The sequence below is a fragment of the Pecten maximus genome, chromosome 2 (genome assembly GCF_902652985.1).
Source record: "Pecten maximus chromosome 2, xPecMax1.1, whole genome shotgun sequence".
NCBI classification, from domain to species: Eukaryota; Metazoa; Mollusca; class Bivalvia; order Pectinida; family Pectinidae; genus Pecten; species Pecten maximus.
Window position 1 is genome coordinate 44409668 of NC_047016.1, and position 14405 is coordinate 44424072.

Genomic DNA, 14405 nt, shown 5'->3' on the forward strand with positions numbered 1-14405 from the left:
ATATATGGCAAGATATATAATAAATCTGAATTCAATCTAAGATCAGTTTTCATTACGGTAATAGTTATAGAAATCCCAGATTGACCGAGATGTTACTTAATGTCAGAAAGGACACACTCCTGTACAGAATTTTCTAACTTCTTCACCTTAGATTCATGTGAGAATCAAGTTAGAAATGTATGTAAATGAGATATTTTTCATGTGGAGAGGTTATATTAGATCACCTTAGAATGAACTTCTGATCTGGAAAATCTACATTTTGTAAGTTGGAAATGATTCCTCATGTCACTTGTTCTGTTCACATTTCTATCTGGATTAAAGTTAGATTTTGTAAGGAATGTGGGTCTCTGTGAAAATTGGATGCATTTCATATCTACAAATTTCGAAGCCCACATTTCTTAGTTATAGAATCTACACTTAAGTCAGAAATATGGACTCTGAAAAATTTGAAGCCAATTTCTGTCTATATACTTCTAAAATAACAAAGTCCTCACTCATGAAATCTGATAAAGGGCAAACCTGGTTCCAACAGGAAGTCCTGTGGCAAGGTCATTCATGAATAGGCGAGAATTCTAAATGACAACATCACATTGATTCTGAGTACTAGTTGTGAATGTTTTAATTTCAGAGTGTGGATTTTTAACTCAATCATATATAATTTCATCAAAACTTTTTTGGACATTGCACATGAGCCTGGACATGTAAATAAGGAAAATGAACTTTTTACAGTTTGAATGTTCGAAGTTCTGATGTAAAATATGAGTTACATACATATCAGACAGATGGAATCAAGGAAAAGAATTAAACTACATCATAAAAATTGTTTTGTGTATTTATGTTACTGAAATTTGAATTGCTATGAATTCAAATATATTCTACTTTCAATTTCTCAGGTGACATCGTTAGATCGTTAGATCGAAGTTAGATTTACTGTGATTTACTGTATGAAAGCAGTTATTTTCTGTGAAATCTTAACCTCATTTGCATGCTAGACATTAGATCTAACTTAGAATAAACCTGGCTGTCCAAGTTTGTTCTAAAATGAGATTCCAATGTGAAATAAGTTAGAAAATTTTGGTATGGGAGTTGATATGCCATGTCACATTCAGTAAGAGTTACCTCCCTTCCTCTGGTATCACTCGTCACACATTCACAATACCTACACTCATGACAGTTGCATATTCATTCTGTCTCTCATTTACTGGCAATACATTAAGGTGTTCTTTTTGCAGAGATACAATGTAACAGTATATAGACACAAAGCACATAGCTTTATATACATACAAAGAAAATGGCATTTTGAACCAAGATGTAAAATACAAATCAGGACACTTAACAGGTTACTTCAAGCAACAATACAAAACAAAAAGAAGTCTGGTTTGGCACTTAAATAATTTACGTTCATACAAAAAGCTCTGTGAACATTGGGGCAATATCTGTTCATACTAATGGCTACCACGTCCACCACGCCTATATCATCAGCAAAAATCACTCGCATTAAACAAGCCTCAAGTCTACGAGACATTTCAATATTGCTCACAAAATAGCAATATATATTACACAGCAATCATGAAGCCTTCATTAAAACAAGTTGTTGATTATATCAATGATACAAAGGCAAGACAGCAAATTGGCAATGACAACTTGCCAAGTTGTCCTTCATCTAAATAAAATAGAATGTTAATTGTGTTTATGAAATGGAACATGACACAATGGATGAATGTGGAAAGAAGACTTATATAAAAAAAAAAAATCATTTCAAGGTTATATCTATCCAACAGTTAAATTGAAGACTGAAATATTGTTTAACATCCAGCACATGATAGAGGCTATATGGAACCAGATAAAAACAGGGCGGAGACTGGGAGTCAAAACAAAACAAAGTCTAAATGTAATTAATTATATAATAATTCAATATGCATGATTAAAAACATCCACCTGAAAAACATTCAGAAAAATTGTGACAATATTTCTTTAAAACTAGGAAAATGTTCAATTTCAGATCCTCCCTTCTACCGGCATCCATAAAAACAAGAACACAATTTTGAATTTTCTACAAATTTGAAAAAGTTAAAACCAGCTAAACAATCACACATCAATAACAACAATGACAGACTTAATTACTCAAACCCATGCATGTGGGTTTTAAGTGATTAACGATTACATAAAGGTCAGATGTCTGAAATAATTAAATATTAAAGGAAAGCGAATGATGAGTAACATGTAACACAGATTTGAGAAACCAGCTACATCTTTTGTAATTTGTATTAGAGCAATAAAACTCATTTTTAGATCTGGAAACTTTTTGACGTTCCTGATGTAGGTTATAGGTTGAGGTTTGTTGAAAGAAGTATTGCAGAAAAAAAAGGTAACTTTTAAATAAAAGTTGACATTTTATAACACAAGAGACTATGGTGATATGACAGTAGTTATGCGGAGTAAAGTAGTTTTGTTGAAGTTGATGGCTATTTTTAACACAGTTGAACTCATGCAATTTCAATAATCTACTTGAAATATCTCTAAAACTCTTCTTGATAGCACAAACTACAAATGAACTAAGGTTCAGTAAAAATGTTTTCCCTCTCATTTCTTGGTTCCTCTATGCAATTTAGATGTACATGTGTATTCTATCTGTGCATTCTATCTAAGTCCATAGTAACATCAAACTATAGAGGAATCTTTTCCTAAACACCTAAAAATGAGGTGAATTAGAAGAACTGATACACCTAAAAATGAAATGATTAAGGAAGAAATTATGGAAACTAACTAACCTAGACACAAAATAAAATACAAAGTACAATCAAATATTGCACATCTCCTTCCATTTCATTTTCATTTTCTCATACAGAATATCCATTTACAGACAGCCTTTAAGTAGAATTCACCACTAAGATGATCCAGAAACAAATGAAGCTCTTTCACACTACATGTGATTCGGCACAGATTGTTTAAATTGCACAATTAGATCAAAGTGCTGAGAGCACTCGAGAGATAAAAAGATTGAAAGAAAGAGTAAAGGAAGTGGTATATTAACCTTGAATAGTTGGACAGAAGAAAAAATGATTTTGTTACCAAAACATGACTTACTTCCCTCATCAGCAAGTCATATTTGCTGTTCATTTCAAAATATGTAGCAGTTAAGAGATTAACCACTTGACCTTGATATTTGACCCATAACTTTGAGCTATGGTCATGTGACCGGTTTCATTCAATAATCTTTTATTCATTATATTGTAAAACATTCACCAGTTCACTCAAAGCTAAAGATGATTTGGTTTAAATTTGCATTAATCTTTAACTATCAGTGAAGTTTACTGACCGGTTCGGTTTCCAGCAGACCCTTAAGAATTTGTTCTTGATACACCAAAATGAGATTCGACTTTTGGGTTCCTTTGCTCCACTGTAATTGTCAGAAGGATCCCATTGGGATTCCCACTTAATTATTTAGTGGGGACAGGTTTATTTGACATAGATGTTTTGACCCTTAAGATTTCTAAGAAATAGTGATCTTAAATTGCAAAAAATCAAAGGTTAACTTGATACCCTCTGACTAAATTTCAGTTCTCTAGCAACACAATGCATTTTCACATCTAAATATCTTTCAAAGGTTTATTGCCAAGACAAGATATATTGGTCTGAAAATCGAACCTTTAGCCTTGAGGTCAAGGTCACAATGACCTTATTTAAGTGCACTGCACATCATATGTTAATTAAAGGTTCATCAAGAATTTAATTCATGATTACTGTGGCTGTTATACAAGTATGTTCTGGGCTGCATGATCAAGTCTATCCAACACTGAATGATCAATATTTAATTTAAGAATTGTCAATTCATTTGTTTTTAATGTTTTTAGTATTTTTCTAGGAAGTTTAGTGGCTTCTGTAAAACAGTTTTCTCTAATACTTCTTTCAATATTTTTCATTTTCATAAAAACAGGTCATTTAGCTGGAGTAATTATAAGTCTTAAAATATTCTTTTTATTAGACAAGACATTACATGAACATTTATCAATTGAAAGACATCTTCAAATCTTATGATGTTAAAAGAAAGTGTGTTGCTCGGGTTTTCTTTTTCTGTTTTCCTTCTTTGTCAAGATACAGATGCTGCAGCACCCTGGGTGAACCAGAAAGTGAATATATCCACAATCGCACGATACATATTCAAATACGCCGATAATGAATGAAATGAAGACACATTCTGACACTGAGATATTATACAATAATTAATACTATCATGAGAAACTGCCATGATCCAGACTTGGTGACACATTCACTTTTCTGACACATTTCCAATAACACAAATCACTAACAATTGTGATCTTCTGCTGTAAAAGAATTGGCATTTCTGTCCAATAACATGAGCTCCTGTAGACTGGCACTCGACTTACAAACCTTGTTCTGTAAGATTTCTGGATGCTCCATAAAATATTTTGTCATCAATCTATCATCGTACAGTGAAAATCGTCCATGTTTTAAAGACAACGGCGTCTTTATCCGCCGTTTTATCTTTGCTTTGGGTTCTATCAGAGTTACTCCAATACAATCCTCCTTTTTGGAGTTCTCCATAAGAAAGCTCAGATCTGAGCAAGTTTTTGATTCTCCTAAGTTTTTTTGAAAAGTGTAGTTATGTCCCTTTAATGAAAGTGAGTCTGGTCTTTTAAAGGTAGTTCCTTTATCATCCCTTCCATCCTCTTCCTCCTCCCCAAACCCTGTTTCACTCCATCGCTTTGACTTGTTTGTTTTTTGAGGGCTTAGATCAGAAGTGCTCTTGGAATATGGTCCTTTCCGAATTTTCACTATGGATTGGTGAGCACGCTGGGGAACCATTTCTAGTTTCGCAACACCAATTTCTGCCATTCCAAGTCGATTTTCTGGTTGTGTGCTATTACCAGTCGCATTCCCAGAATGACTTTCATCAGAATGAGAAATATTCAAGTTCAAAGGTCGTACAACCGGGTTTCCGTTTCTCATCTGAACCTCTGTTGGTACAGCTCGATTTACATTCACATTTGTATTGTCGTTATATCTGTAGCTCTTACTGGAATTTGAAGAATGCGAACTAGGCCTGTTTGCATTTGGCCTTGAAGTCGCACTTGCACATACACTTGAGTTATCAAAATTTCCATTGATATGTGACATGTTTTCCTTACTGTTCCTTGCACTGTCTCTATCAGTCTCTTTTTTGTCGGAACTTCTTGTCACAATCTTTGAGAGCAAACTGAGCTGGCCCAACTTACTCCCTAACTCTCTTGCACTCATTAACTTGCTAAGTTTGCTCTTGTGGGTTTTAGGCTCTGAATTTCGACTCGTACCTGGCTGAGGGTTGTTACCAGGTAAATTTGCAATCTTGGGTCTCACGGGGTGATTGTCCCCATGCACTTGATTCTGAACGTATGATATTGGATGTGAGCGATGATGATTCAAAACATCATTTTGAACAAGTGAAGTCTCCAAATTGTCACTAAATCCGTCAAAAGACGTGTCATCATTTGGTAAGTTAGAGGGGGCATTTTGAGCAGGCTCGATGAGGCGGTTGTCTCCTCCGTAAACAAGCTGATTTCCAGATACAGCTAATTCCTCATCACTTCGTTTATGTGTATTCCTTTCTACAGTGGGATTTCTACCTTGGTGAGGACGCAGAACCAATTTGTTCTTGTCCATTGCTACATTCATCAGCTTCTGTGGTGGAAGGGGTATTTCATCTTCAGATGGTGACAATATGGTGTCAGTTGTCGATGACGACATTCCCCAATCTTGTCGACACGGTTGTGGGTGCTGACTGATGTAGCTATTGGGTGGTGAGGACACAAGTAAATGAGCAGTACTGCTATCAGACTGAGTATTTGGCACCTGTTCTCTCAACGCTGTCGTAACGTGTCCGTTGGCCACATGATACTGCTTCTGTTGCCCCTCCACTTGAAGATCACTGTCTGTGGCCATTGGCTCAAATAGATTACTGGTGGTGGTAATTGTGGGTGTCATACCTAGGAAAGAAAATTTGATCAGAGTTATTTACCTTATACTCATTCAAAATTATATGAAATAATATTTGTCTGATTTTTAGGGGAAAATATGATTATGAGCCATTTTGTTTATATTTAGAACTATTCTTGTCATGTATTTATTTTGTTTTTATTGTTTATTTTCATGTTAAGATGTTTCAGTTTTCACACATCCTAAATATAGGTGTTTTAATGACCTGCGATATTGTAGCCTTACAGATTTATGCTGACATACCTTTCTGTTTGGAATCCTGGGACCACAATGTGATAAGGTCAGAAACGCGCTCCTCCACACACATGGCTGTTAAGCGTGCCTCAGCATCGTGATCCCAGCAATCCTCAATGGTCTCCTTCAATGCTCTGATGGCCTACAACATCCGATTGAAATTAAAATGATTAAAATCAATTTCAACTTTTCCAACTAGAGAACTAAAAATTTGGTAAAATGTAAAAATAACAAGGACATATACATGCAGTCATTCAGATCACTCACCCAAGCGAGACATTCCGGATGATGCATTTGACTGTTGATATTTGATATAAAGAACTAGAAACAATATTTGTGAAACATTTATATGATATTTGACTACACAGAATTGATGTTTGACCTTGATATCTGCATTTCATTATAGTTCCTATCTGACGGCTCTAATGGAAACTTCTTGGTGATAAAACAAATTACAATCCTAACTCACAAACTCCTGTTTGTTCCTATTGGTAATGGAGACATTTGGAAACCTCTTGGAATGGAGGTTCAGGTAAAATCCTACCTGGTTATAATCTTTCCATACTGCAGGAAACTTTGGCCGCACTTTGTTACGGGAAACAAGAATCTGCATTTCCTCAAATGACGGATGGTTTCCAGCCTCCTTCTGAAACGGCAGCATGTAGTCTGGGGTGGGCACTCCTGCAAACAAGAGATGGACTTCACAATATTTTTTTCATATTCAGTTATTAAAAAAAAACACTTACAAAGAGATTACAGGAAAACATTTGTGTATTAAGGTATTAAGGGGTGAAACGGTACACTTTCAGCACGGTTCGGTAGTCACATTGCGATATAGTGTTGACGGTTCAGTTTTTCGGTTCGGTTTATTTTAAGATATCAATCAAAGTGTTGAGGCCACTCATAGGTGCTGTGCATGAGGAATTGAAATACAGGAGAAAAGCAAATATTATATAAATATAAAATGGCATAGAATAAGAAGACATTTTATTGTTTTTTAAATGCATTCTGAAATGTTTTACTGATGACTGTCCTATGTCATTTTAAGGAATTTTATTTAATTTAAAAAGATTGTGATTGCGTTAAAGTTAATTGTGATGAACATTATGTTTGTAAACCTCACTTGAATTGGCATTCTATGATTAAGTTTAATTCTTAGATTGGTGAATCCGTGATGTCATGTTTCTTAATAAACCGCATTGCGATTACCTATATATAAGATTCTTGTGAATTACTCTCCCAGTTTGTACTCAATTTACTGCTTTTCATCTCTCTGTGTCATAACTCATCTGTATCCTAATTAGAGATCTGACAACTTTCGTTAGAAGAAACTCGACTCGGAAATTTAATTTGTTCCCGATGAATTGGCCAATCCCATGTTCATGTTATATACTTTGTGCAAGCAATTTCACTAGGTTTCGCTTCATAATCACGCAACCAACTCAACCAGCACGGTCATTTTTGTGTGGCCTATTTCTCGGAAATGACGAACCAATCGGAAGTATTTGACTTTCATTTTAAGTATCGAATGTAAAGATTTCATTTATCGATTTACAATTGGAAAATCCGAGACTTAAAACAATATTTGGCGGCAGATGGCCATTTTTATCAACCCAAGAGCTTGAGGGGACTTTTCAATGTCACATCAGTTGGAGTGTATACAAATTACCTCCCCTCGCACAAACCAGGAAGCAAGCGTAATAATTTGCACAGAAAACAATTCGGAATACTCGGGGATAAAACAGGTCATTGTGTATGATATAAGCTGTTTTTCTATAATTTGTTTAAATTCAACAAAAGTCTTAAGTCTATAAAAGCGTGAATCATATTACTTAATACTTTGGGGAAGAAGACAAGATTGTCTAGTGTGTTGTTAGTGGGTTTTTTTGGGAAAAATTATTTACCCTCCTGAACTCATCGCGATTTATCATCGAAATAAGCGACGTTTTGATTCTCCTGAGAGTTCCGAATGAATTTGTTCTAGCGAAATTTGGCGATGACCACTTAATGTTGCTGTTTCACAGCACCTTAAAACCAACATACAAATAGATGAAAAGCTGATGTGGAATATCAAATTCGGCAAGTAGCTGCCGTCACATCCTTTATTGGATACCAAAACGTTTCTATAGGAAAGATCGATAGGAAGCCGGGGAATCTCTTAGCACTAGTGCCATTTTCCCTTCAAAACATCGCTTTAATGTAAGGCCTCTTCTGATTGGGAATCATCAAATTCACTTGACCAATCAGAAACCAAAAGGCCAGTACAGCAGTAATGTACGCTTAATTAGGTGTTATGTATACGAGATTGTAAATAGATTGACTGATTTTCTGCCTTCACTCTATTCCACCTTCACTATAATCCATCTACAATGAGGTGGTACAAAGTCGATTTGGCTAGTCTGAGGAGAAGTCAATTCGGCTACGCCTTGTTTATAATTATAACCTGGTCATAGATATAAGACAGCTAGTCTACAGGTCCCCTAGGCCTTGTTTCAGTTTAGAACTGGCCCGCTCTAATGTATCAAAATGGATTCTTTCACCTGTGACTAAATCAATTTAAGATATTGTTTCATAACATTTAATTTAAGGTTTTATCAGATTTGTGCTAGACTACGGTTTCCAGTTACATGTCAGTATTCTCAGTTATCAATAGTTTAATATCAAAACATGAGAGAATGGGGAACAAAAGGCCCAATGGGCAAGTATTATTCACCTAGCTCTATACAGCAACTTTGAAGTTGATCTAGGTGATTTCTGCAGATACTTTGCTGATCAAACTTTATTCAAATATCAGATTAGGCTAGGTTTATTCATTACAATAAATTTGGAATCTTCGCTATCGAAAAAAGTTTAAACCTGTAAGACCTTAATGTAAGTCAAGATTATTCATTTGAACAAACTTACTAACCTGTCACCCCTGCATGCTACAGTCCCAATATGAAGTCCCTGGGCCTCTTGAATACAGAGAAGTCATTTGAAGATTTTAGCTGAATTGACCTAGTGAGCTTATCTGTAGGTCAAGGTCATTCATTTGAACAAATTTGGAAGCAAATCACCCCAGTCACTGAGCCTCCGGTTATTGAGAAGAAGTTATTTGCAGATTTTAGCCTATTTGACCCCTGTGACTTTGAATGTAAGTTAATGTCATTCATTTGAACAAACTTGGTAGCCCTTCACCCCAGCATGCTACAGGCTCACTATCAAGTCTCTGGCACTCTTGGTTATTGAGCAGAAGTTGTTTAAAGATTTTAAATCTGTTTGACCCATGTGACCTTGAATGTAGGTGAAGGTCATTCATTTGAACAGACTTGGTAGCCTTTCATCTGAGCATGCTACAGGCCTAATATAAGGCCCTAAGCCTTTTGGTTATTGAGAAGAATTTTTAAGTTTAAAGATTTTAGCCTTTTTTGAGCCAACTGAGCCACAGAAGCATGCTCTGTCAGCTGAGTGACAGAGAACATATTAACACTATATGTACAAGCCATACTGACCCACTCCATCAGCTGAGTGACAATCAGCCGAGTGCCAAAGACTGTATTTAACATTGTATGTACAAGCCCCACTGACCTACTCCATCAGCTGAGTGCCAAAGACTGTATTTAACACTGTATGTACAAGCCCCACTGACCTACTCCATCAGCCGAGTGACAATCAGCCGAGTGCCAAAGACTGTATTTAACACTGTATGTACAAGCCCCACTGACCTACTCCATCAGCTGAGTGCCAAAGACTGTATTTAACACTGTATGTACAAGCCATACTGACCCACTCCATCAGCTGAGTGACAATCAGCCGAGTGCCAATGACTGTATTTAACACTGTATGTACAAGCCCCACTGACCTACTCCATCAGCTGAGTAACAATCAGCCGAGTGCCAAAGACTGTATTTAACACTGTATGTACAAGCCCCACTGACCTACTCCATCAGCTGAGTGATAGAGATATGAACAAGCCCCACTGACCTACTCCATCTGCTGAGTGCCAGAGACCATATTTAACACTACAGTAAAACTCGGATAAGTCGAAGTCGACGGGACCAAGCAAAATATTCGACTTATCCGATGGTTTGACTTATCCGTGTTTGTATACGGAGACAAAATACCCGACTATCATCGGTTGTATGCAGAACAAGTGCTTGCATGATAACATAGTCGAAAATAAGCAATAAATAATAACATAGAAATTAATTAATTGTACATGATAACAATTATTCCTTTATCTAATGAAACAATATTGTGCACAGTTACAGATAAAACAAAGTTCATGCGTAAAATCATCTTTGACATAGACACACGATTTACACACGGGAGTCGTAAATGACAGCATAATATTCTATGAAAACGCTACATACATTATAAGAATATAAATGTATATATTGTACTCATATTATTTATCTTAAAATCTGTTTATATTGTTCTCCAATTTAACAATATTAAACAATAAACAGTCCGGGAAAATTGATCGACCATACGCGTGCTGATTTTGTATCAAAGATGAAGGCCGCGGTCAGTGTTTATTGGCTGCATGATATGCAGTGCCACAATCTTTTGAACAGAGTAAAAACATCCCGCATATCATTGTTACTATTGCATCGGTCGTATTCAGAATTTAGGCATATATAAATAAATCAATGACAGACAGGTATTTTTTCTTTGCATTTTTCGATGGAAGATATGCAATTTATCGTTTACTTTTTCCTTATTTTTTTTGGCGGCCGTGTGTATCAAAACAGTAAACAGAACACATATTGGTTTGCAGACTAAAACGTGCACATTTTATTCTTAGTTATGTATACCTGAACGTTTTACTTCACCTGAGCACCTGTATAAGCAATGGGATGATGCATAACCGACAGCCGGAAACTAACAATAGGCTCTGTTTACACCGTTACGGGTGATCGGTCACACTCGGTCAATCAGACGAGACCAGCAAATTTTACCTGAGACAGCATGACGCCTCGATGTTCGACACAAAAATGGAAATTTTGGTATAGTTTAGAAGGGAGGGACCACAAAATATATTTGACACAACCGCAGTTTTCGATCCAACAGTGTTCGAGTCATCCGTGCTTAATTTACTAAGATAAAGAAGGGAAAAAATCGGGACCGAACGAAACGTTCGACTCATCAGATGTATTCGATTCAACCGTGTTCGACACAAGTGTTTTACTGTATGTACAAACAACACAAACCATATTTACAAACCAGATCTGACCATTCTGCCAGCAATGGTAATACATAAATTACTATATCTCCTTTCACAATTAAGCAAAAATAACATATATTGATTTTAAACAAGTGATTTACATAGGGTTCCAAACCAGTTCTATGTTCAACAGCAACAAAAGGCCTAAAAATCCTGTAATGCTACTATGGATTATTACAGGTAAGTTCATATAGTTTATATAGTTAAGCTAACAGTGTCTTTCTTTTAACTCTCTTATTTACTTTTGGTTTTAAGTCAGGACATGGTGAGCTAGGTGATGCTCTATTTTGTGAAATTGCATCATGTCTGACCCTATCACTGCTACACCATATCTTGTGACAACTATCTTACACTGGCATATGTTACTTTTTCAGATGGGGTTTCATGATGTGACAAACTGACAACAGCTGGCTTTAACTCTTTACGTACTAATTCAAATTTCGCGGTCGCTACCAGAAGTGAATGCTGGGTAGGTCCTTTGTGTATTGGAGCATATGGCTATCACATCAGACGTCGATAAAACAATCTTTTACTGTTGTGTGATGCTTAATATTAAATGAAGTTTATCATATGGAATGAGTACTGAGTACAGAAACTTTTTTACCCAATCTTTCCTTTGAAATACGGTGAAATCACCAGGCAGAATCGCGGGAAATGACATGTTGATCGGCACATGTGTCAAACGTGTGCAAGTAATCACGCAGCCAAAACATCGTTTTTTCATTGTGTAAAAATATTTTACGTATTTCTTACTTATTTTGATGATAAACGTTACTCAATTATATATATTCTATAGTTTTTAATAGCTTTATTGTGTTTATCACCTCCACAATCTAGCAGAAAACGAAAGTAAATTTGAGGCCGCCATTTTGTAGCTATGTAAACAACCCAGCATGAACCGGCAGAATTCTTTGAAATAGACAATCTTAACGAATGAATATGCTTCTGGTACGTAAAATGATTCATCAATACAATATTTACATTGCTTATTATTTCTTAAAAACATCATTTCTGTGTCAATTCCTTCGTATGACTATGCTGAACCAGCAAGTAATATCAACATCTTTCGCGATGTTTTCCGACGATTTTAGTCGTCACAAAGGATGGAAGGCATGGTAATTGCGACGTGTGTAGTCGTCATGAAGGATACGTACAAGCTAGAGCACATTTTGTGACATTTGTAGTCGTCGTGAGTACGGAAAGAGTTAAAGCAATTTCTTCACACAGATTCTTATTGATCCTCTTTCAACCAAAGATTTTCCAAGTCAAATTGAGACAAAATCCATTCATGAGTTCTTGACAAGTAGCGTTTGGAAAAAAAAAAAATTGCGACTGACAACAGACAGCCATTTTGAAAAAAAAAAAAGTTTGCGAGTGATAAAAGACAGCCACTGTGACAGAGAGGTGGACTGTGCATGCTGTACCATGGGATACACTTACAAGTGCTTTGGACTAGCTGGTGAGCTAATAATTACTAATATTGAAAATGAAGCTCACATATTTTTTTTATTATCAAACATACCTTGGTATAAGTCTGAACAGCGGGAGGAGATCTCCCACATAACGAGGCCAAAGGCATACATATCAATCTGTTTGAGTGATGATTCAGATTCGCGAAGATTAGCTGCACCATCCAGAAGTTCTGGTGCCATGTACCGTAAAGTTCCAACCTGAGACAGAAAACAGTTTGAGTGTACATCAATAGGAAAATTCAAATTAGCATCTTTAATCAAGTCTACAACTCTTACAGCAAAATAGATTATTTTCCGTGTCACAAACCTAAAATTTGATTTTCATAATTGACAACATGGCATGTGATAATGTGATAATATGATAACTAAACAATGGCACTGATTATGTCTATTCACCTCTAAAACAACCTTTCACCCTCTGAAACAACCTTTCACCCTCTGAATCAACCTTTCACCCTTAATTTTGAGGTACTATTACCAGATATTGGAACACTGAAGGTTGGAAATTTGGAATTTCTTTTCATTCATGTACAGTCAAACCTGCCTTAGCGACCACCTGAATTAAACGACTTGCTTTCATATGCGACCGTATTTTTTCCTCCCAACGTTATTTACTATACTAGTGACCTGGATTAAGCGACTACCTGTCAGACGCGACTAACGACCATCATTTCCGTGTCCCAAATGCTGAAAAGCGACTTTTTTCAGCGACTTTCCGAGTTTTAAAACGGAAGCAGAAGTCCTAATCAAGAAGAAACAGGACGAACTTGTCTGCTTTTAAAGATTAAAAAATACTTCAGAAATGCATGAAATGTCTTATTCTGTCTCAAAAAATGTATTGAATTTATTATCTTTGCCCTGATAACACCCAAAAACGAACGAAACTGTACTTTACTTCTAAAGAATGAAAAAAGGAGATGGGATATGGCGAAAAAACGTCCTCGCCATTCAGACGATTTTCACGAAATTTTGATAGATATAAATAAAAACATTTGCTTGGGAAGTATGAAAAAGAGTGAATAAACAGTCAACTTACTGTTTAACTGAAATTTATGTTCTTTTTGAGACATTAGGAATTTAGGACAGATATTTGCCAGTTAAAAACGTCTCCATCGTTATGAAGGAAATGCAGTTACGTGACTAATAATCCGGACGGAAGTCCGGGCCAGGAATTCAGGAATGCAAAAATTTTTTTAATTTTTTTTTTATGTAAATGTATCCAGTACTGGAAATAATCAAATTAGCCATTCAAATTCTTTGATTATTTTTTGTATTTAAAAGAAAAAAAAAATTATTGTAACATGCTAAAAGAATTTATATATATATATACATGTATTAATGAAAATAAAAGAAACTAAATTAAATTAAAAAAAATAAATATTGTACTACATATGTAGAAATGGGGATATTTTTATATATTGTCCATTATTATAAGCATTTTATTTCATTAAGTGAATGGTGATTTTTCTTTCTTTTCTTTTTTTTTTCTTTTTTTCTTT

General features: G+C 35.6%; 1 protein-coding gene across 1 annotated transcript in view; it reads right to left on the bottom strand.

Annotated features, from left to right (window-relative positions):
* Nucleotides 1-594: 594 nt before the first annotated feature.
* LOC117322207 overlaps nucleotides 595-14405 on the bottom strand; it is a 133817-nt gene continuing 120006 nt past the window's right edge. The window contains exons 9-12 of the mRNA XM_033876982.1: nucleotides 12957-13104; nucleotides 6773-6909; nucleotides 6238-6370; nucleotides 595-5984 (exon numbers count right to left, since the gene is read on the bottom strand). Coding sequence (XP_033732873.1) covers nucleotides 4306-5984; nucleotides 6238-6370; nucleotides 6773-6909; nucleotides 12957-13104 — 2097 coding nt within the window. The 3' untranslated portion in view covers nucleotides 595-4305. The remainder of the gene's footprint in view (nucleotides 5985-6237; nucleotides 6371-6772; nucleotides 6910-12956; nucleotides 13105-14405) is intronic.